This window comes from Haliaeetus albicilla, chromosome 1 (genome assembly GCF_947461875.1).
Source record: "Haliaeetus albicilla chromosome 1, bHalAlb1.1, whole genome shotgun sequence".
NCBI lineage: Eukaryota > Metazoa > Chordata > Aves > Accipitriformes > Accipitridae > Haliaeetus > Haliaeetus albicilla.
Window position 1 is genome coordinate 58,928,919 of NC_091483.1, and position 24,779 is coordinate 58,953,697.

The 24,779-nt window shown below is 45.1% G+C and overlaps 1 protein-coding gene across 6 annotated transcripts in view; it reads left to right on the forward strand.

Annotated features, from left to right (window-relative positions):
- Positions 1-533: 533 nt before the first annotated feature.
- The window catches only part of RBM47 (RNA binding motif protein 47), an 80,090-nt gene continuing 55,844 nt past the window's right edge, over positions 534-24,779 (forward strand). Inside the window, exons 1-3 of one of the 6 annotated variants that reach the window (XM_069791276.1) lie at positions 534-788; positions 949-1,091; positions 1,911-1,996. In XM_069791276.1, the coding sequence (XP_069647377.1) occupies positions 984-1,091; positions 1,911-1,996 (194 nt within the window). In that variant the 5' untranslated portion in view covers positions 534-788; positions 949-983. The other 5 variants (XM_069791243.1, XM_069791259.1, XM_069791251.1 and 2 more) reach the window with 5 other exon arrangements.

Below are 24,779 nucleotides of genomic sequence, written 5' to 3' on the forward strand. Positions count from 1 at the left end.
GTAAAACCTGTGGGATTTTTCTCTATTGCAAAATGAATACAATTAGAAATTAGAATTTCAAAAAGCATAGGTAATATAACAGTAACAAAGCAGCATAATGTGTACTCAACTCTGAATACTTCTTTTAAAAATTAAGAATTAAGAAGACTTCTTAATTAAGAATTCCTAAGAATTGATTAAGAATAAAAAGAATTGTTTTAAAAATTAGGAAGAATTATGAAGAAGGAAGAATAAATTTCTGTCACTAGCTTTGACCTCCAATATTATTTATTCTTTAAAGATTTAACTTGCAGGACTGCTAATCTGCTGTTTGTTGGGGGCTTGTTGTCCAGCTATCCTAGATGAAGATCCTCCATCTAGTCATCAATTACAGATGTTAATTGGGGGGGGGGGGAACTAATCAGTTGCAGAAACGTGCTGCACAGGAAAACAAATAGATGAATAAGATCTTTAGATCACTACTGGTGGTAAAAGTTGTTCTGTTAAGTATTTGCATATACGTGATGAAACATTGCCTGTACTAAGCTTTCCAGCAAAAAAAAAAAACTGCATTTGAAGAAAAGTGACTGAAGGGAGAAGCTGAAAACTTTTTTTTTCCTTTTTTTTTTTTTCTGTTGCATGACAATGCAAGCAGGAATTACTACTTAAAAAAAAAAAAGTCTGCTGGTGTGTGCTTCCTGTTCCAGTTTGTTTAGTCACAAGAGATCTCTGTTGGTTGGTTTCATTTACTATAAACAGGTCTTGTGCTTTGTTTCAATACATCAAAGCCCATAGCCAGGCACAGACAGGTAATGTAAAAGGGGGTGAGAAAGTTTACAGTCTTGCTTCATTGTTTCTTTAAGCCTTCCAGACAACGGTCAGAGGGATTACCCGGAGGTTAAAAGAAGGCTTGGCTGTTGGTTTTTTTTTTTTTTTCATAAACTGGTTTCTCTTTTGTTCTTTTTCTAGAAACCACATGTAACTTTAGGTCAGAAAAGGGTAAAATGTGGCACTTCTTTAACCAGCGTTACCGCTGCCTTGGGGTAACCGGATCAGGCAAAGGTGTACGCTCCTCTCCCTGCTATGCTAACGCCGGTGATGCTGTCCTTCAGGTGAGTACCAGTGGTTTATTTTCTTTTCAAATCTCCATCCACCTGAACGATGCAGATGGCCGAGGAGGGTATTTTCTCATGACTGACACTGCCAAAAAACAGTCACTGGTTTAGCCCTTTAAAGATAAAAGGGAATCACTCCCTCCCACAGCATTTTTAGTAAAGCTGCTCTAAAAGTTTGCTTTCTTCCAGCCTTTGCATCTCTCCAGGTTTCCCTCTCTCTTTTCTTCCTCTCTTTCTTCCTTTTTTTTTCTTTTTTTTTTTTTTTTAATCTGCCCTCTTAAAACAACAGGAATGCTGCACTGGCTCTCAGCCAGCCAAGGCTCAGTGAGCAGGGTAAAATTTCAGTTCAGATTTACGGGAAGGTGTTGGGAGTAAAAATCTGGTTTGGTGAGTTTAAGGCAGGGAGTAGTCAAGAGACAACCTTGCTACTGTGAGCTCGGAGAGAAAGGGAGGAGGGAGGGGTGGGGGGGGTGGGGGGAGATAAAAAAAAAACCACCCAGGCTGGGGATGAGAGACCAATTTTTCCCCTGTCCGAGTTTCAGTGCGTGTTCCTGAGCTCCTGCAGCCTTATCGAGTTTGTAGGCAGAAAGTCGGGTCTGGAAGAGCTGCGCCGTGCGGGCAAGGAGCTCAGTGTCCGCTCAGCTCCCTGGAATGTGCAGCTTAGGGCAGGGGTGAGCAGGGGCTTTAGCTTAGCTGGTACTAATTGCAAGTTTTAGTGCTCAAAAACTCTGTTAAGAAAAAAAAAAAAAAAAGCCAAGAGAGGGGGTTAAGGCTAGGAGCAGCAGTGTGAGGAGTTGCTCAATTCTTGTTTAGCAGCGCGGTAGAAAGGAAAATGCATTAGGTTGCTGCCCCGAAACGTTGCCGTTGCTGCGAATGGTGCTGGGCGCTGAGGCGGGCTCCAGGTAGGTACCGTCGCTTTTCAATTTGCTCTGCTCTTCCCCTGTCCTTACCTGAGGGTTTACTCTTCTGTGAGTGGGTTGACAACGTAAGAGGACAGAAGTTTGCGCAGAAAATACATTTTAAAATGTTTTTAGGAGGAAAAGGCAAACAGAGGGGACTGCAGAGATTCTTGGTGAAGTTTTGGTGACTCTCTTCAAGTGACAGATTTCTGGTGATTCAGAGGAAAGATGACAGGCGAGAGGCAAAAGCAGGTATTAAACAAGGACAGAGAGAGAAGTGATCTGCAGATCTGGGAGTTTTAAATTAAAAGATGTATGTTTCTCCATGTCAAAGAAAACCCACGGCGTGATGTGCCTAATGTCTTTGGAGTAAATTTTGGAAGGGGTGTTTTGTTTGTATGGCTGTTTCTTCTTTTCCAACGTTTAAAATACTGTTGTTTGTGCAGAACGCAGAGCGGTGGCACAAGTGACAGGGAGGTGACAAGAGGGCTCTGAGATAGGCTGCTGTCTGCCAGTCTGTTATAGACATTAGCATAAGAATGGGATCTTATCTGGGAAAAGTTTCTGATGAGCGTTTAAAATACTTGTATCGATCAGGAGGTCAAGCACCCCTTTCACTCTGAGGTATGTGTGATTATATAAGAAATACCAGGGACTCCTTATTCCTGTTAAAAGAAATAGCAGACTGGTTTTTTTTTTTGGAGGGAAAGCTACACAGCTCATCTCTTCTTAGGAATTTAAAATAAAACTTTGAGCTAACGCCAGAGTATTATAATAGTTAGGGATGGGCTGGGACCTAACAGGTCGCAGAGTCCCTCCTCAATTTTATCAGCCCAGCCGGGCTGACCTGGCAGAGGGCAGGAGCGTAAGGCCGGGCTGAAACGCGCCGCCTGAGGCGAACACAAATTGAACCTGGCTGCCTTTGTGCGCGCCTCCTGGACTTCGCAAACGACAGTTCGGACGAGCCCGCAACCGCTCTTCGCCAGCCCAGCCGAGTTCACGCCACGCGAGAGGGGGAACCGGGCGCCTTTCGCAACCGGGCGCAGGCCGGGCGCAGGCCGGCTGCCAGCGGGATGGCCGCCGCCGCCCCGCAGGTGCCAGGCCGCGGGGGCGAGAGGTCGCCCGCCGTGTTAAGCGGAGCCTGGTGTACGGCTGGGGGCGAGAGGTCGCCCGCCGTGTTAAGCGGAGCCTGGTGTACGGCTGGGGAACGGGAAGGCCACGCGCGCTCTGGGAGAGGAATCGGAGATAAGGCCGGGAATACGCTGCCTGGCGTTGGGTGTCCGGCAGGCTCGCCGGCGCTGAAGGCGAACGAACCGCCGACTGGGAGATAAGTGAAGAGACGAACGCTTTTCTGGGGCATTCGTTGTCTCTCGCCCCGCTCCCCTGCGCATTCCCCTCCCGGGAGAGGTTTTTCTCCTGGCTTGTTTTAAAGCCGTGCATCCTGCCGGGAGCTGAGGGCAGGTGCTCCCACCTCGCCTGCCTGCCCCGGGAGACCCCAGCTCCCTCCCCTGCTTTCGGGTTTGTTTGAAGCGGTAGAAAGTAAAGGAATGCGCCGCCTCCGATACACCGGGTTAAAAAAACGTTTAAAACCTTGGAATAAAAGTACTTAATATAAGCAGCAGAGATGGCAGAGCCTTCAGGGAATACTATTTCAATGGCAGTTTGGTCTGAAAGCTTGACCTTGCGCGGCCCGCGCTCGGCGGGCTTCGGCAGGGCTCTCCACGGCACCGGGGTCTGCTTTTGGGACTGCCCACGTTTCGGGGTCTTGGCTTCCCCCATATGGCAGAGCCCACTCGCTCCTTTGCTACCGCTCTGCAAAATGCTACACCCTCTTCTGCAAAAGCTATGAGAGCATCTGACAGAAGGCAGAGGAGTTTGCTTTTCCTTCTTAGGACATATTTTTTCCACTGTCAGCTGTTTCCCCCTGTGAAAATTAAAAGCCCCTTGGGTAAAAAGCTGGAAATGATGCTGACTAAAAATATTTAATCCCAACAACGTAGATGGCAATTCTTACTTCTACCATCATAGATTTATTATTGGCTCTGACAACCAGTGAAATTGATTTTTATGGTTTTAAGTGTATACTGAAGTCCTATTCACTGGGTTGGCAATGTTATATTCAAAATTTATTAATATCCTACAGCTAGAGAAGAAGGTCCAGGGGTTACCCTGAAGCGGGTATGCAAGCACCTGTTGGTTTACCATAGGAGCCCACAGCACTATTACAGTGACAAACTCCAGCAGATGTTATACTACACTTACAGGTGAAGCAATAATACAATCTTGGCTTTTTCATTCAAACCACTGGCCCTGATCATCTGTGCATGGTTTCCCAAATCAACATTGTTCTGATTTATTAAGAAATGTAGTAGGGGAAAATATGTGCTCTTTGTGAAGAAATGTTGCCAGATCCTGTTCCTGTCGAAAATAAGAAATCAATTACTTGGATGAACTGAAAGATCAGGTTTGCTTTATAGCAGGGAAGCAGATCTGTCAGACTAACTATGAAGGGACTATCTCCATCCCTGTGTATGGATGTATGTAGTTGCCTCTCTCGTCAGGAAGTTGAGATCTCCAAATTACCGATGACCTAAACCCACAAATCCTTCCTTATATTGTAGTCGAGTCACTTTGAAATTTGTTTCATATGGGGATTTTTAGGTGCAATTTTCAAGGTTGTAAAATGGATCCTGTGAACAGGATATTTTTGTGTGCTGCTTTAGCAGAAGGAAGGACTCTGACCTTTAACTTTCCAGTAAGAGGCCTAAAATAATATTTCTTTCTGCTGTTGTAATTTTTTTTTCTTTTCAATAAAATGCTTCTGGGTACACCTAGCTCTTGCCAAGATCAGGAACATCTCAGCAGCCTTGCTGAGACAATGCAGGCTTTGTATAGCTATGGCTGGTAGGGTTTTGGTGACACGGTAAACTCAACAGAGCAAGGCAACTTCTTAGTAACTGCAAAACTGACTACCTGATATTTGAGGGCATTTTCATCCTTTCCAGTCTTTCGTTTGCTATGATCACAAGCAAGATTTCATTTGAAAAAAAGAGAGAGGTTTTTGATATTTTTTAAGAGTGTGTTTTACAAAATATACTTAGAGTCTGGATGTTATCTTTTACCTAGCTAGGGCATAAAGCTGAATCAGCACTGATGGGCTTATTTGGCACGAGATGGAAAGAAACTACAAATGCACGAGAATCCTCGACCAAGAATCATAAGGCAACAGTAACTTTCAGCTATTTCCAAAGTGGGCAAGGCTTAACCAACCACTGGCAACAGAAATGCTCTCTGTCCTATTCGCCAACGTGAGGGTCATTGGGAGATTTACTCTGGAGAAGCACCATCCCAAGTGCTGTAGCCCAGGGTTTGCATTCATGTTTTGGCCTTTCGAGTACCCAGTGCACGTGCTTGAATTCTACCTTTGAAATAAACTGAAATACTGCCTCTGCATTTCTGTCTTTTATCGGAGAAACTTACTAAGCTCTACCACAAGTCACGGTGTAGGCTCAGCCTCAGCAAGTTGAATTCTCGATAACGTTAAAGATGTTGTTAATTATTGCACTATAATAGATTGGGATTCCTGACCTGGGTGTTGCTGCTGCATGTGTACCTGGTCCGCAGGCGGAGCGGAAGGACTGTCACCACCAAGCGGGGTTTATGCATGAAATACCCAGCGAGAGGCAAGAGGTGGGTTAGACACGGGGTGGAGCACAAGGAAATGGTGAAAAGGGTCAGCTAGATACAGAGCAGGCGCAGCACGCTGGCAGCCTGGCTGCTGGTGCACTATTTCAGCAGCAAGGGAGAGATTTGAGAAAGAATTTAGGAGAGACGAGCAAAATTTCTCTCCAGTTGTGACCAGGGAGGTAGTCCCAGGGAGGAATTACGAGGGAAAACAGAAAGGTACTTGACGGGAAGCATAAAGTGGGTGTTCAAAAGCTGCAAAAGGCACCCATTGGCCATTCAGCTCGGCCTGCCTGCACTGTGTGTAAAGACAACTTTTATTTTATTTGTTAGAGAATGGAGAGGTGGTCAACAGAAGCACAAAAATGAGTGGCACACTCAAAGCATCAGGCTATGAAAATGACCCTTGTAATAGTACTTGGAAGATGAAATAGTGGATCAAGATTGCAATTATGAAAACAGAGAAAAGGATGTTGCTATCATTACTGAGCTAATGCGAGGGTGAGACCCCGGAGAAGTATTTTAGTGATGAGGGCAGATAGAATAGGCAATGTCTTTGACGTGTAAGCAGAAAGCATCAACAGATATTAGCCGTACCTTGAAAGCAAGGCTGCTCAAATAAAAACTATGCCCTGTCTGCAAACAGAGCAGTAATTGTCACTGCAGAGAGAAAAGAGATTTGGGTTATCCTTTGAGAGTGGGGGTATTAGGGACTCTGTTTTACCCACATTGAGCTGGAAGCAATGGCTAGGCTTTCAGCAGACAGTCTTTGGGAAGACTGCAGAAAAAGTGGGTGAGGGGCATCAGCTGGGCTGGATATTATGGGAAAGCAAATTGAAGGAAGTTGAAGTATAGGGAGAATTTGCAATTGAACTTGGTAGAAAGGCAAGGGTTAAAAGCAAAAGAGAAGTTATCAGGGCTGATGGAGTGGAAATCACAGGAAGGCTGAAGGGTGGGACATAATGGGGGAGGCTAATGGATGGTGCTGAATGGGACCACTTGAAGGTTAGTGCAGGGAAAATTCAGCAGTAGAGAGCCTGGTGTCAAAGCAGTGCATGCCAAATAAATGGTCATTTTTTATGAGTAAAAGAAAAGGATCAGGGCAGGAAAGGAAGGGAGTAGGTAGGATGGACATAGCATGATGAGGGGGTGATATGGGTCATCAGCATAAATTAGCAACAGTGAGAAGAGAAAAAAGGAGAATCAAAACCACAGGATTTTGCGGCAAAGGTGGTGGACTTGGGTGAAGTGAAGGTGTCTGCAGGGCTGGGAAGGAAAGGGAGTAAATGAGAAATGAGGGATCCTTGTAAAGAGGAGGAGGAGGGAGAAAGGGGGGAGGAAAGATCAACTCACTGAGTATAGTCTGATCACAGTTAGGGAAAATCTGAGACAGAGATGCTTCATTAGGATTAGAAAGCCTTGCTGCTGAAGCAACAAGGTTTCAGGACCTGGAGGGAAGGAAGTATGGAGACACTGCAGCTAACTGAGGTCTTTAAAGTTGGAGTGTATGCTGGAGTGAGAAACAGAGGGTGTGAGGACCAGGCAGGTAGCATGCAGAGTTAAACTGCAGGAGTTCTCAAGGCTGGGGAGAGAGGAAGAGTCAGAGCTGGGAAAAAAGACACCAAAGGCAAGGAGGGAAGATAGAGTCAAACACGAACGTGCACGCAGGGACACATCCTCAAGATGTTTTTACAACAAAAGAGCACGTTCAGCTCACCTTAATAAAATATTAACATGACTTTAGGCCATGTCCACGTCATGTGCATGCTTCTAGCAGTAAAATTTCTGTTGGCTGTGGATGCTGCAATTTCACCAGAGTTCATGCACTGGTACCCACATCCTAATGTGAGCGCTACTCCTCACAGGGAGCGTTTCGCTGTCATTAGTATTCCCATTAAAGATAGCACTAATGAAGTGCCTGAAGCTCAGAGGAGCATAGTCACAGGTAATGCTGCAAGCAGAGGGAGATTTCATGGGTGGGTGTATTCAAACTTTTGGGATTGCAGTATAATCTGTGGTTCTTAAAGACTGACTCTGTCCTTGGCTTCTTGGCCTTGTGAAGCAGGCAAGAAAAGACCCACCTTATCTGACTTGCTGAGTGCACATGTTCGACGGATGGGAAGCTGGAGGCACCTCAGGTTGGATCAAGGAGATCTAACCGTGCCTATTGTTGCTGCTGTGTGTAGTGTCTTACTCAGTGTTTATGAAGTAAACAGGGCGAGGAGATGCTGCTGACAAGGTTGTCTGCTCACCTTGAGCACCCAGGCCCAGGGCAGCTGCAGACATACCCAGCGGTGCTGCACAACCCCAGGGCCAAGGAGCAAGCTTCAACTTGGGCATGGTCCAAACAGGCCATGATTGTCCTGCAAGGAAGAAAAAAAAGTGATTTTCATAGAAGCTAATTGTATTGAGCAATAATAAACAAAAAGGCTTCTACGTGCTTCTTCCACATACTGAAGTCTCATCTTACCTGTGTGAGTCACAGGTCAGACTGTACGTGTGCAGAATAAATCTTCCCAAATGCCACAGGGGTGGCGAGGGGTGTCTGGTATGCCAGGAGGACGCTCTTCCTCCTGTGGCGTGTGATCAGTGGGAACGTGGTCCAAGATGGGCAGCAGCTCCTGGACACATCTGTGGCTGCTCTGCTCCTCGCTGCCTTGGAATGTGCCAGCCTGCAGACCCTGGACCCCTTCCTGATTTTGGAAGGTCTTTTCTCTGACCTGTGTTTTACCACGGGTGTTTGCATGTCCTTATTTGAGGTGCTGAGGAGATCAGAGACCATGTCTTCCCACATTCAATTTTTATTTCTTTTGAAAATTCTGGTTTTCTGCAGGTATTCATCTGCAAGGCTACATTTGTGGTAATCAGCAAGACAGACTGACAACTTTAATTTTTACTGTCTGCTGACCTTATGAGTCTAAGTAAGAAAATTCCTGTTGAAATTCCTGTGCAAATTCCTGGCCATTCCCATGGCCACCTGCCTCGGGAAAGTTTATCAGCTCACTGTCTGGTTGATATATGGGGCACTGTATAAAACCTACAGCTCTGAGGGATGTGGAATGAACTGCCAGAAGCCCTGAGTAAGTGCAGTTAAGTATTGCTAAACTGGAGGCACTGGTGGCCTTGGCTGTTGGCTTTCTCATCAGAATGAAAAGAGCCCAGGGCAAGCAGCTGTTTTGCTCATAGAGAAGTTCCAAGGCTTTTTTTCCCTCTACCTACAGCATTACCTGGAGTTTTAACTGTGGCTTTTTGCTTTCCCAAAGATGGGTTTGTGGTGGTGTGCTAGTGGGAAGAGAGGCACCATTAAAACACGGCAGGGATTTGAGAGGTGTGTTACCTGTGATCCTGCTAGCCCCTGGGCTGTGGGATTGCTGTGAGCAGACTGTTGGCACTGTTGTGGTGTCCATCCCATTGGTAAAGCAACAGAGTGGAGGGCTGAGCCTGTTCAACCAGCCTCAGCTTGTGGCTTTACCAAGGAGGCTAAAATCTGAGCCAGATCCTGGCATTTCCATCTGTAGATCACTGAGATTTAAAAAAAAAAAAAAAAAAAGTATGTTATTTATATTTGTATATTTATATAAATATATAAACATTTTTTTTAATTTTATATATTTATATGTTATTGCACTCCTTGTGCAAATAGTAGCCTTTCTTCTACACTGGTATCAGTGATCACTGAATTCAGTGAAGTCAGTAAAAGTGCTCTGTACTTCTATAGGTGCAGAGACCAAGGATTTTAAGTTTAACTTTGCAGCTCTTCGGGGAATACCTTGCTGCTTCTAAAGATATAGGCTTCTCTGTATATGCACAGCAGGTATCAACACAAATCAGTCTCAGTGCTGGATTTTTAATTCCCAAAGCACTGTCAAGCAGCTGTCAGTATTTAGTTACCATCTTTGTCTCTGGTTTAGGGGCATGATCTTGATGGGATCATTTTCCCTTACTGTGCCATAGTTTCCCCACCAATATATAGGAAATACATTTTTTTTCCCCTCTCTTCTTGTGAAACACTAAAAATGCACTCTTGAGGAGTGCTGTAGGAGACAGGCTGTTAAAGAACATACTGCGTATATACAAGAGGTAATAGGGATGCACCTGCTTCTAGCATGAAGCATGTCTCCCTCTTTATATTTTCCAATAGACACGGTAGTTTTTTCTAAATAAACAAGCTGGGTAAAAAATACAGGGTCTCCAAAGAAAATGAAAGCAAAACTGCTGACAGTGCAATCTACTTACCTATGGGCAGTGTAATAAACTTAGTTTTATGAAAAATGGCGTGTATCTGTAAGCCTGGAAGGTTAGATTTGCAATAAAGCTTCATACTGGTAATAGAGGAAATCAGTTAAAAGACCATGACTCTCAGCGAATGCGGCAGGTACCCAAGGCACAGACTGCACAGGGGAGTTGTAAGCTGGGGTGTAAGTTTATAGTATCTTTGGACAAATCTTTGTGTTTTTAATACGTAGGCAACTGTATGTTCTTTTTCTTCTTGTACTCTAGAGTAATCAGAAAGGATCCTGCTGCAGTTTGGGAGCTGTAATCGTGCTATCACAGGGTAGATACAAGGCTATCTGTCCTCATGCATGTAGTCGTGCCCTAGGAATACACACAAACGGGTTGGACAGACCCTTTCCAGAGCTAATGCCGGTGCAAAGAGGATTAGATAAGCTTGCTAGCTGTTGTTGTGCAAGTTTCTTTCTGAGTACTGGGTTTGAAACAAAACTCGGCCAAAACCACAGGATCGAAACTCCTCGGTGGCCGGACTCCATCCATACAGTGCAATACGGCAGTCTGTATGCAGCGCCTACTGCTGACTCACTGCTTCCCCATCCTACGATGTCTGCCTTTCCTTTCTGGCATGGGTGCCAGTTTCTGGGGCCTCCACACTCTCTGCTTGCTCCCTCTGTGTCCATCAGTGAGTTTGGGTCCGTGGCTGGAGATCCTGGAGCAGGATGCATGTTTGCAGGCATGCAAAGTGAGGGCTTGCTGAGCAAGGGGTCTGTGGAGTGCCAGGGCATGCGCAAGCCATTTCAGAGCGCTACATAGCTGGATGCAGAGATGCTGGTACCATGGAAAAGCAGAAGGGATGAACCCCCTCCCCGCCAACATTGGGAGCTCTGAATGACATGCAAGGTGAAGGAACCAGGCTTTCGTTTTCACTGTGTTTCTACATTGTTCAAATATGTGTTCCAGCCACCATGCCAAAATGCAGGAAGGGCTTAGTTTCTGCATTACCTCTGACAAGGGGGCACTGCCTCTGTGTCTCCTAAAGCAAGCACTGTAACGTGAACAAATGTGAGATGAACAGCATTTTATTGCTCCTTCTATAGATCCAAACAAATTCTATCACAGTTCCTCTTCATCTAATCTTATCTGTTTCGTGTTGCAATAACCTTGCTGTGCTTCCTTATTTCCAAATCAAAGCACAATCTTTCTGCAAAAAATCTGAAAGCTGCCTCCATTTTGAAATGCAGCCTGTTTTAAACAAAGAACATCAGTTGGTTGTTAACTCATAGGTTTGTTAATCCTTACCTGGAAAGTAACTGATGCCAAAATCATTGCATTCTTAAAGCTCTTGCAAATGTCAATCACTATTAAATAATGGTTTCTTCTGAGTTCACACATACTATTGTGTGTATATGTGCAATAGGGTGTAGAACAAGCCAGGCAAGAAGCAAAAAGTATACAAATGACTGGTTTTGCAGGAAAGGCACCAGTATAAAGCTTAGGAAACCTGGGTTCACATCCCTGCCTTGCCACAGAAAATGGCATGGACAAGTTAACAACAATATGGTCAAGTGGGTTGTTTCTGGTTGCTGTGGATATCTGTTCTGTGGTTACTGGTCTCTACCAGTATAGCTGAACATCCCATCAGGTTGTGAGGTCTCGCAGCAGGATCTGCTATGGCCTATCTTTGGGGAGCTATGGCAAATCTCAGGGTTTTTTCTGTGTGTTTGGCTTGCGCCTCCATTTTGATAGGGTTAGGCAGTTGTGCATGGACACTTGTGCTGCAAGAGCCCTGGGGAGGGATGAGGGAAGGTCCCAATTGGCTGGACACCTAACCCAAACCGCCAGCAGACCCTGGGCTCCCTGCCTGAGCTCCCCTTCCTGCACTGTCCTCAGCAGCCCCACAGCCCTGGGGCGAGGGGGCCTTTGGGAAGTGCTGTGGGAAGTGCTGCTGGTGTTACGTAGGTCTTTCTTTGTCATCACTAATGGCGCAAGCCATCAAGGGAAGATGGGGAACTGCCTGGCAGGTTCTGTTTTGTGCTCCAGTTGTGCCCCTGTGAAGCGAGAGCAAAGTCCCGCTGCCAGAGCAGGTGAGCGGCACTTGCTGTGAAACCCCAGGGCCGGGGGATATCCGGGAGTCCCCAGGGTGCTGGCTGTGACAAGTCCCAGGTTTCTGCTTTGCATCACTGGTTTTGGAAAAGCAGTTTGAAATGCACTGCTAAAGGGCCTGTGGCATTAGTATTAATAAATAGGTATAACTGTTGTAGCCCGCTCCAGAAAAAAATGTGCACACAACATAACCTACAGAGATCTAGGACTGTAACTGCTCCAAGTGCGTGAAACTTGGCATCCAGAAGTTCCCATTGTACAAGCAGATGTAAAAGGAAGAAGAAAGAGCAGTTCTGGTTAATAAGGATGCCCTGCATTTTCTAGTAGGAGACTATTTTCATTTGCTCGTAATTTTGCAAAGCTTTAAGTCCCTGGATTGAAAAATCGCATGGCAAAATGTCCGCCTGAGGGTTGTGAATTGTTCTGCATTCGTCTGGATAGAGGCCCAAGAGTTGCTTAACCTAAAATGATTCAACCATTTCTGAAAATTAAAGTTAGAGCATTTGCATTTTTTCAAATTTTTGCAACCTCTTCCTAGGGCAGTGACTTGATCTTGAGCAGGGAAGTGGCTCTTGCGCAGAGGTACCCAGGTTTAAGCAGGTTATAAACCTTTGAAAATCACAGTTTCCATGTGTTTAGTGGAAACTTCAACTTTTAACATGCAAGTCCCAGAAACCACTGTTCACACTACATATGCTCCAGTTTGAGCAAGACTAGTTGCAGGTCTGGTATGAGGCTGCTAGGCTCTCTGCCCAAGTTCAAGAGCAGTGTATAGGGTGTCTAAAGGTAAAGGAAGCAAAGAAACAGGTACTGGGGCTTGGGGCTGCAAAGAGCAGGTCAGATCTAGGAGCAAGGGAAGAGAGGGAAGAGGACAAGGAGGTAGGAGAGGGAAGACAACTGGCTGCCTGGAAAAGCTGATGGGGAGTCAGAAGGCTGATGGAAAGGGATTTGTGGGGATAACTCAAATGGAAGGGTCTGAGAACTGGTGGCTGAGCAGGGAGACAGCACATTTGGGAGCAGAGTCTGACATGGGGGCTGCAAATGCAGCCAGCCAGGCAGGGGGACTCAGGGTGAGAGGTAATGACCGGAGGTAGGTTATAGTGTGAGCCTGGGGCAGTGGTGTTGGACAAGGGCAGGAGGGGGACATGGTGCTGGTCATCCAAGGAGCCTGGACGGAGCCTGAGCTGGAGTGCTTGGGGATGTGAATCCAGGGCTTCTCCCAGCACCATCTTTCACTTGGGAAGCTGGAAGGAGTCCCCGGCTCCTGCCTCTTGCCTCTTTCACTGCTGTTGCCAGCAAATGCCGGGCTGGGCTGCTGCCCTGCCTCTGTGATTTACTCAGTTACTTCATGGAGCAGAAGTCCATGCGGTAAATCTCATGTGCTACCCCTCCGGGTGACACATGCATCAGTAGGATGCCACATGATGGAATTTGGGGTTGGGTTTCTGTTTGCATCCCCCTAAAAATATATAGAAGCTTAGGAAACAGTGCACAGATATATCCAACTCAGAAAAAATATGAAGCGTGTAATTCAGATAGTGCCAGATTTATAGTCTGCGCAATCCTAATTTGCTTTCTGGTATGTATTATTATAGTATGATCCTGGTTTTTTGACACATTCAGTACTGTTGAGTTTTTCTGAAGGATCCTTGCCATACACCATGTCTGAAAAGGAGGGTGGTCAGTGAGCAATTTATTTTTTTCTCATGCTGTTCAGGACGTAAATGGTTCGTGCTCTTGCATTGCTTTGCTCTGGGACTCTTTGGCTTTTTAATGGTGTTCATCTCTATAGCATTAAAATATTTACAAACAGTAATGAGATAATCTGCACAACAACCATTTGATATTTATTTACTAAAAAAATAGGGACACAGGATATAAATTAAGAAGTTTACCATAGTTTTGACTGGACAGTTTAGGATGCCAGGGCCAGACACAGGTGAACTTTTTTAGTTAAAGGTTGTCTTCACTGAAAAATGTGCTTTAGGGTTGACAAGCTTTAGCTATAGATTTATGTCAAGCTAAGAGATTATTTTAGGTGTGCAGAAATAAACATATGCAAATAAGTTGGGGTGTTATTTCCACATTTTTGAAATAATGCAACCACATTTTTTTCTTTAGAATGACATTTCATTCAAAAATTTGACCAAATTTAACAATTAAAATGGGGTAGAGAATCCAGAAATGAAATGTTTGCCTTGGGGCAAAATAAATTGTCTCTTTTTTTTTTTATTGCACTTCAGCTAGCAGTATGACTCAGTTGCACTGCTTGCCTTATGACTGTTTTCCAGAAAACTTAGTTTTTCTTAAGATCCACATTTTCAAAGTGCGTTTCCCAGTGAGTTCACTTGCAGCTCTAAGTGGTCTTTGCTTCTGCAAGCAAATTGCAGACCAGAAAATGTTCCCACATGAAAATAAGGAACATGCAGTCAGTGACCATCTATACAAAGCTTGGTTTAAATGACTTGGCCAGTGATACACAGGATCCATGTGCAGAGCGAGGACAGAAAGCAGTAACCAAGAGCCTGTTTATCTGCCTTAGCTAGGAGTTCCCCTTTCTCACAGTGCATCAGGCGCTATGTCACCTCTGATGTCTCCAGGAGAGTGGTGGCAACAGCAGCCACCATCGGTGCCTGAACCCAGCTTGTCTGCTGGACCACCCTCTCCACTGCACGGCAAGCAAAGGAGGCCACCATCTCCTGTGAGGGTCCGGAGCAGTGCGGGATGCAATTTGCAGCACCCAGCTTCCAAATATCAGGTGCTCCAGGGGACCTCTGGCACTTCTGAGGGGGAGCAGCACATTGCAGTGCTCGCTTTCCCATGCACAGGTCTGCAGGATCCGTCCAGACCCGGGCTGGCACCTTCACCTAGTAAAACGTGGGGATGAGGGCAGTGATACCGCCTGTCAGGTTGGAGGGTACCCAGGGAAAGCACTGTGACGCTTCAGTCCCTTCTGGAGCGGAGAGCCTGTGTCAGGGTGTGCGCCCAGGGGCAAGCAGCTGGGGTGGAGAGATGCCATCCCCCTGCCACTGCATAGCCAGGGAGCTGCAGGGCCAGGAGGAGAACCCTCAAGAAGAGGCATCCTCGCCACCAACGGCTGATTAGGTTTGGGGCTGGGAAGGGGGGATCGTGGGATGTCGTTTCTGCGCCTTGTCCCTTTTCTGTGTTTTATCCACATTCCTGCACCTCTGTGTGGTAAAAGAGGTAGGAGTGAACACCGGCTTCTCGGGGGTGGGACTCACCCACGCTGTGAACTGCACTGGCTTAGGGGCTGGTTTCAGGATGGTTCTGGACTCAGTGGTCCCACACGCATCCCTGCTGGTAGGCCGGTGAACCTGGCCCAGCAGGGCAGGTGACCGGTATCTTGCAGGGGTAGCCTTTTTCGCTGACACTGTTGCAGCTGGAAAAACAGCCTGTGGAAAAGATAAATGAGGCTGGTGTCCTTAGCATGATAAGAAAAGACAGGATAAAGAAGGAAGACATTATGGAAGACAAATAGTGAGGAGAGTGCTGAGGACTGGGATATTACCTTTGCTAGGTGTCATAGCATTAGACATTTCCTCGCTTAGGGAAGACATCCAGCATGGCTCTGACCGCCACTTTACATCTCTAGAAGAGATCTGTTTAATAAAAGTGTTTTTTAAAAGCAGGAGTCAAATGTAGCAATCTACCCTGTGCTGCTAGGGTGTTTGGCTCTCCTTTTCCTGATGGATGATAATTGCAAGTGATAGTTACCTGAAGTTAAGCTGTTTTCAGGTGAGGAACAGGAGATTGGTAGGAGACTGAGATGATGGGACTGTGGCCTCAGAGGTATCCACCACACCGTGCTGTCTCTCTGCTTTGGACTTTGCCTTCAGACAGGTTAGGGCTGAGGCACAGCTGTGCAAGGGGGCTGCTTCTCCTCCCCCTAGGGCCATCCCAAAAGCCTCTGTGACTTGAAAGGTGCAGGATCAGAGCCTGAATGCATTAAATGTCCCAGACAGCATGAACTGGCAAAGATTCAGTTCTTTTAATATATTGTTCTAAAGCAGAAGTGGACAAATGAAAGATGCCTGTTGCACTGGGTACCGCAGACACCGGACGGAAAGGCAGCCCCTGGTCAATCAGCTTGAGATCCAGAGTCAGAAATAAAGCACGCAGAGCAACCTCCCTCATGCATAGCAAGTGGCTGAAGATAAAGACGAAACCTCCTGTCCTGAGTGGGCTGAAATGCGGTGGATCATGCTGCAGCCTTCATTGAGCAAGCCCAAGTTGTGAACATGCTTATGAAAACTAGTGGGTGGATGATTCACAGAGAAAAGGACCCCCCCAAAAAAGCAAAAGAAGAGTTTGCACCCTTCTAATAGGGAACACAGCATTTAAACTCTTCTCCTAACCCAGCGTGGTAGAGGTATATTCCCCCTCACGCGCCTGCTCATTGGCACTTTCCCTGTTCTTCTGCAAGGTCACCGGTTTTGAGGAGGACCTGCAATGCATGATGATAGCTTTATAACACATGATGGTAACTTTTCAAGAAATGCAGGACTGTCATTATCATTTCATGTCTGTCCATCCTTCTGTTCATTTAATGGGATGATCATAGAGAATGCAAGCCACCCTCTTTTCATCTTCAAAGCTTTGGTCAGGGCTGCAGTGTAAGCGTTGGCTGGCCCAGCTGTGTTGGCCAGATTATATTTAATTCCTTCTTCTCCTTGAGCTTCCCGCCTGCTTTCCCACACCAACAAAACAAGGGGTCATACCTGACCACCTTACCAGGAAAAGCTCCTCATCTGCTGACCAGATTTTGCCTGTACAGGCCATATGTAGAATGTGCTGGTACAACATACAGGGAAAAGACAGCCTGAATTTTGTGTGAGCCACGGCAGCTTGCAGTAGTGACCACCCAGCAGCAGCTCACAGCCACCTTGGCTGTCTAATGGTGGCAAGGAGAGCCTGTGTCTGCACTGGTTATGCCTAATTACTTGAAACTGGTGAAAATCAGCACGTGGTTTTCTGGCTTTCAAAGCTGAATTGGCGTCAACCCCCTTGGAGATAACACACATTATTATTGTTGTACTTAAGCAGGTTTTTTTTGCCTTTGTATTCTCTCTCTCTGTTCAGACTTTGATTTAATATTCCTTCTCTGCCTCTGCTTTGGTTACTCTGTGTCTTAGTGCTTAGAGATTTCCTGCCCGTATATTGAAAGTTTTTAATGAAGAATTTCAGCAAGACTCAGAGTTACCAGTAAAAGCCCTCTGCAGATTTTGACAGAAAAAGGAGTTATATGAAATTACTTCTAATCTCTTTATCCTTGTCACACCACTCTGCTATGCAGTAATACACCAAAGAATTTCCAGAAAGCAAAGGTTGGCGACTTACAATGCCTACTGACTTGGTTGAAAAAATAAATAATAAAGGAATTGGGAGGTGAATTCAATCTGCTGCTGTGTTAGCTGGGGGACAAAGGAGGGGAAAAGTGGAGAGAGAAGGCTGGAAAAAGTAAATGATTTCTCAGTTTAATTTAAAAATAAAATAAAACCTTGAGGCCAAGCAAGCCATTTCCCTCAAAAGTTTAGATCATGTTTTGAAAGTTAAAAAATGAGGCGTTCTGGTTGACTTTATCACGGCAGCTATCAATGGCACGTTGTTAATCCCTGTTAGAGTGGCAAAGCTGCAAAACAAATAACAGTATGTCCTTGAGTGTACCAGTTCTGTGCCTGACAGGTTTTCATTTTTCACCCTGTTGCATAATGCTGGCATGCACATACGACACGTAGCGTATGAAACTTTCTGGGTAGGGCTTGATCCTGCCTCCATTCAAGTCAAGGGCAATACCCTTCCAGTTCTCAAAAGAGGCAAGGTCGTGGTGTGAGCTGGAGCCAACCGCAGCCCGATTGGGAAGCCAGGCAGCAATATTTTAGAGTAGGTCAGCTGTCTCCCACTCTAGTCCAATCCCACGTGCCCTTGTGCAAGGACTTACCTTTTGAAATCCCATGGCAACTAATGGCTTTCACCACTTGCCTGCTGTTTTCTCAGATTTATTTCCTTAAAAGAAGGAAAAAAAAAAAAAAGGAAAAAGAAACCCTAGCTATTATTTTCCCCCTGAGATACACACACACAGGAAACAATATATTGATTTTCTTGTACTCTGTGTTTGTCAGTCTTAGCCAAGCATTGTGTGTAGGTCTTATGTGATTTTAAAAAAATAAGATTAAATGTGGGTGGGACTGAAAAATGCAGTTGCTATTATTCATCTACTTATGCTATCATACACGTGTGATCAGGCTGTGATCAGGCTGTGATCTGGTGCAGCAGCCTAGGAACCTACAGATTGCTTGAATCATCCTTTTGTAAAAGGGCCAGGAGATGTGTTATTTAATCCTTCTACTAGATCAGCAAGGTCTGTATATACTAAATTTGTATTTCATACCTACAGCCAGCATCAGTGCACACAGGTGATGAAACATCGGCATAGAAATCCATACCTGTACTTTTTCCCTTACAACATGCAAGCTCATCAGGATTCCAGCTGGGGAAAAAAATGTGTAAATAGCACAATTACCAAAAAGCGAAGATTTTGTAAAAATAAAACTATTTCTAAGTTTGGGTCAGGTTTGCAGAACAATCTGATCTGTGTAAAAATAAAAATTCCAAGGAAAATATTTCTGCTTTTCAATTTGGAGCACTTACGTGAGAATTGTAGGAAATTTTAAAGAGGCACTACAGAAAAAAAATCAAACTGAAATTTATTTTTTAATTTTGTTGAGAAAAGCAAGGAAAAAGAATCTTGGTTATTGTTTTCTCCAGGGTCAACTTGTGATAGAAAGAAAAAAGGTTGTTTACACACCTCTACTTATGATACTTTCACCTTCCCAGAAGGAGTAAAGGTGTGGCACTGGCACTTGATGGCCAAGCCATTCTCAGCTGGTTTGAGTAGGGAGTTTTTACATGGGAGTTCAATCCTGAATGCTCTTTCAGCTCCGTGGAAACTTAGCTGTGACGTAGGCAGACCATCCAAAAATATTAGGTATAGATCCCTTATCGTGTTTTTGCAGGCTTAACCACATTCCTGCTTCCATAGAGAGCAGTTCCTCTAGCTGCAGGCAGTATAAACTTGTTGCCATGCTAATTATTTGATCATCTGTCTCAATATTTCCAGATGTAAAAGATTTCTTTATTTTGGTTGTTAAAGAACATTTTGGTTTTCTATCTCTGTTCCCCATTAGCTACATCTCTGCTAGTAAATTAAACGTGCCCAGAATTGCTCCCTGGCACAGAAGCTGATTGCCTCCAGAGGAGGATGCTGTCTCACCCGCCAAAACCAAATGGCTGCACTCAAACTGTGTGTTAGGAATGATCCAGAGCTCATCCTAACCCCCAGCCTGTGCCTGGGAGAGCAGTATCTGCCCTCTGGTTTGGGTGACTGGTATTTAAATGACATGGGTCCAAAGTGTATTAGGGGCTGTTCTGGCCCTTAAAAGGTGCAATCAGTTTCCAGCACCCAGGAACGCTCACTGATGTGATTTAACTTGATTTACTTCTGTAGAGGTAGTTCTTACATCTCCCCCTTCCTTATTGGCACTGATCAGCACAACAGCCTTCTTTCGGAGGCTCCAAAGTCAGGTGTATACTTATTATGTCCCCAAGCAAAGTATTTACATTCAAATAAAAGTATAATTAGTGCTACCAGCATTAGCAAGTGTTCTAGAATGAGGCTGGTAGAGGAGAATGGAGCCATCAAGATAAAACCCTGGGATCCGTGGGATGTCTGCCCAGGAAGAAGCAGTGAAACGAGGCAAAATGACAGGTAGCAGCAGATGCTGATGGTGAGGGCTGCTGGCTGCTGCCGAACCCAACAGTCTCGCTGGGAATAAAGCCAAGAATTTCTGAGCAGGCATAAGACAAGAGTGTGTTTTCAGAGGGGGAGGAGGAGTCTGGAGGCTTTAATGGCCTATTTTTGGTGGGGGTTTTGGTAGGGAGGAAACATTTGTTCAGCACAAATATGCTGTGGATGTAAATTCCATTTTCCCTGCTCTATCCTTACTGGGGATGCTATTGCAAGCAGTTCCTTATGGGGGGAAGAAAGCAACTTCTGATTCCCATGGAAACACAAAAGAAGTCAATTTTTTATAACCAAGCCCCCCCCTGGAAGGACAGGGTGGAAAGTCACTGAGAACTGCTGACTTCCCAGCTGGTCAGTACAATGGGAATGAGACTCGGTTGCTTTCTCAGTTTAGTAGCAGACAATCCTTCCGATGAAAGTTTGGAGTTATGCTGTCCTTAGTCAGCTTTTGGTGCTATTCAGGACATGGTTTAGTGGGCATGGTTAATGGTTGGACTCGATGATCTTGAAGGTCTTTTCCAACCTAAATGATTCTATGATTCTGTGATTCTATGATTCTATTCGTATATACCTATATAGCCAATGGGCTACAGTAGTAAACCTGTAGAATAATAGAAAATACCTACATTTCCTTTACAAGAAGAATACTGGAGATCAAACAATTTTAATTAAAGCTAGTTTTGCCTTCTGTGTGTAGAACAAAGTCTTCTTCTGTTACGTGGCAATACTGAATTCAAGGGAGACACTTTTGTCTATGGAATATACCTGATTTAACTGTCATCTGAGACTTCTGTTTCACAGATTAATTTTGTTATCCACTCCTTTCACCCGCACGAACTAGGGTAGCATTTCAAAGAATTAACAGCAACAACTTTGTTTCTCAGTTATGTCTAGTTTAACTAACATCTAATCCTCTTAGCCTTTATACCTTCACAAACAGGGATTTGTTTGGCTAAAAACTTTTAATTAGCCCAATCACATGGAGCAGGTATTTAACAACCCCAAGGCAAACCCGTTTCAGACATCAGAGGTGTCTCACCACCAGATTGGGAGAGCTAATTCTAGGAGCCCTTTCCTGCAGGCTGCAGAACTTGAATAACAGGGTTGGTGAGCGGCTGGCACCCAGTTTTTCTACATAAGTGGGCAGCATTCTTTAATGGTAACTTGCCGGCTCCAATCGTTGTTCCGCGATCCTTCGCTAGCCCCCAGTCTCTGCTCTCACTCCCAAGCAGCCCCTCGGTTTGTGCTTGCACAAGTCAGTCCAGCTCTGAAGACAGCCAAGGATCTTCTCGTGGGTTTGGTAGGACTGCTGAAGACCTGGCACGTCACTGGAACAAATAATTATGTTAAGCAGACCGAGAGAGGACTGAGCCTGCTGAACTTTTGATCTTAGTAATTTGAATCCAGAAGAAAGGCTACTCGAGCAGCATACGGGTCCTAACCCAGGAGGCACGGCGTCACTGCTGCGGGGCAGGCGAGGCTGGGCAGGGAACACCGATGCCCGTGGTGCCTGTGCTCCTGCGGTGCGTGAAATCAAATGAGAAAAGGAGTGGCTAACACAAAGCGGAGGAATGGACGCCAGTGAAAAAGCAGGAGTGAATGCTTGTGTAATATACCAAGCGTGTAGTTATTAACTTGAGACTAGCTCTGCCGCAGGACCAGGGCCACGGCCTTGCAAAGCCCACCTGTGGGCGTACGTAAGCAATTCTCCAGTCCAGGCTGTTTCTCCAGCCCGCTCTCTGGGCAGGAATCCTGTGGAGCATTTAGCGCTGCCCCTCGGGCAGGTCTCTGGGGAAATGAGCAATATGGTGATTGACTGAGACTGGAGGGGAAGACTGTGAGTGGTGGCTAGCAGGGGTCTCACTTTGTTGCACTTTTCCAGCTGTAGAATCTTCCTCTGCTGTGTCTGTCACCACAGAGTTTTCAAAACACCCGTGCCAGTAGGAGCAACACTGACCAAGAGTCACCTCCATCAAGGGTGCTGCCGTGGAGTTATTTTTGGCCTCTGTTCTTATCTTTGGAACATCTCAAAACATAGTAGAAAGAAGTAAGTAAATAATTGAGAAATAATATCTGCATCTTCTCTTTAAAGTTGCAGAGAGGCGAGCGTTCAGCATCTACCACTTTCAGCCCTGACTTTGCAACATACTCAGAGCTTGCCTAGGCATCAGCTTTAACAGATTGCCAATTAACCTGAGGTATTTGATACATTTGTCCCCACATTCTCCACATATTCGTTCCTGGCTCCAGCTGCTCCTCTTTAGGATGCCAGTGCTAACTCTCAGAGCTGCCGGGTGGCCCTTTGTCAGCAGGGGAGCAGATGCCTGGAAGGTTTGCCTAGTTAGCAGGGCATGAGGTGCTCTTGGGATGCCTTAGCACACACAGAGACCTGCTAGGAATACAGCTGGCCAAGCTGGTTTTTACAGATGTGTTATGATGAGCTGCCCCTGCTGTAAACAATAAAAAAAAGCCCTCCCATCCCAGTACAGGAGGAAAACCAGATAACCATATAGTGCACATGCAAATGCAGGGTATCTGCTTTAAACCTACTTGGTCACGTTCTAGCTAGACATAAAATCAGTTTTTAAAGCCAATCATTCTGATGAGTGGATGTAAAATCAATTGAAAGTATGTTGCCTGAACAAGACCTGTGTGATCAGGCAGAATTTCCATTACAGACCACTTACTGAGAGAAGTTAAAATAGCAAAAACATAAAGTATTAGAAGTTGTTCCTTAGAAAGCCAGCTTTTAAAAAGTCCACTGTCTGAGCTCATCCTGAACTTCTGACTTTCAGAGGGCGACTGAAAATCTCACAGAGTCCAGTCAGTTGGGTTATTTATCTCAGTAGTGTCACATGCAGGCATTTGCAAATAACAGTAAGTTTATGAGTGCTCACAGTGTTGATTATGTTCATATCATTAAAAAGTCTGTTTTCTGGCTGACTCTTACAGCTAACTGAAAGCAAGCCATAAGCGAAATGAAAATGTGGCAGAATGATGTGACGGAAGGGAGACATAATGTCAGGTAGTATAATTAAAAGCTAGTGAGTGCATCTAAATAATGAGGGGATCTTAGTTTTAATAGCCCAAGTTCAGTACACCAAGTAAAGCAAAATCTTTGCTACTTCACTGAGTACCAAGATGAGAGCAATTGTGGGAATTCAGCCCTCCCACACTGGTGATTAAGTATTTGGGATCACTGGCCCACGCTGAGCTTTGCGTGACTGTTACAGTCAGTACGTTCAATGTCCAGCCAGTGAGCGTGGGGTGAAGTGTTGCAGTGAGGATGTGCAAGGAGCCTGGGCAACAAGAACATTTTAGTAAATTCCCTAATCCCTTGCGAACGAGCAACTAAAACATACGTGTGATACTCAGCTTCTGGCTGAGTAGGCTTAGGCTCAGGCAGAGACCACCATAGGGGTCAGTTTGATTCAGGTCTATAAAATCCCAGGTGGTGTGGAGGGGGGATGGGGGTGTGAGCTGCTCACTGTCTCTTCCAATGCAAGAGGTAGGGACTGTTAAGGCAAAGCTGTAGGAGCTGTTTTCAGAACAGAAGGAGATACTTCTTCATGCAGCAAATACTAGATCTGTGAAACTCTGCCAAAGAGTGTGTTAATTGCAGCAGTTTTTGCAGGCATTCAAGGGAAAACTGGGCAAGTACTTGGAAGAGAGGTCCACCACTGGGCAAACTATATCAGGCTCAAGGAGTGCCCTGAGCTGAAAATGGTTGGAGGCTAGAAGAGGGCTTGCAGGAAAGATCACATATGTTTGTCGTGCTCTTGCTGTTCTGCAGGGGTCAGTTTGTAGTCACTGCTGCAGACAGGCTACTGGGCTACGTAAGCCCTGAAAATCTGAAATAACAACACTGTTCTTTTCTTTGGATAGTGAACAATTTTTGTACTGGTTTTCTGATGTGTAGATGAATTCAAGGTGCTCTGTCTTCCCACCTGTGCCTGAGCTGGAGGGGAGAGCACTGCAGGGAGCAGTGGTACCACAGTACCTGTGGGGAAGTAGGTCCCTCCCTCGGCTCTCTCTCTCTCTCTCTCTATATACCATGGCTGTAGGTACCAGATGCAGAGGAAGACAGTAGGGCTTAGTGGCAGGAGCATTGCATGATGGTGGATGTTGGCTGGGGGTCCAGTAACATGCAGGCTAAGTTCTTTGAAGCCATGCTACCCACATGTGCTGTAGTGCTCCCAGTTATTTATGCTAGGAAGGTTTTTTAACCCTGTTAAACTAGCCTGACAAGATTGACTTAGCCGAGAGCACCTTCTTCTCTGTGTCCTCTACCCTTTTTGTCCCTCTTTCTCTGCATGGGAAGACTCAGAACTGAGCTCTGTGCTTTCTTTTATGAAACTAAAATAATTTATGCAAAGTTTCTGGATTAACAAATGACCCCGAGTTCTTCCTTTATCCTCTAAATAAGTAAAACACCCATCACAGCAATACAGCAAAACTTGTATTGCCCTTGTGCTTGAGAACATATAGCAGGAAACATTAAACTCAGCAGTTTAAATTAACTTGCTTATCTTCAGACCACCAGAAAAAAAAAGCGCATTATTTATCCCCCTCTATTATACTGCAGCATTGATGAGCACTTTGTTAAAGCATATTACATGAATGCAATTCCATTGCCTTAAAGTCTGAAGCTGTGAGAAGGAGAGATTCTGACCAGCTGATTCTGGCTCACTATATTTTGTAGGTTTATAATCTGAGTTCTGATGTGACACAGTTCAAGCAATATAAGTTATGAAATCAGAAAAAAATCACTCTGATATTCCTATTGCTCAGGATTTTAAAAATTATTTAAATTGAAGAAAAATAAATTTTTAAAAATAAATAATTTTTCAAAAATATTTTAAAATAATTTTTACAAAGCAACAAAAGTGATACTGCAGATTTTGTGCACACATACATGCACAAAAGCATGAGAATTGTGTCAAA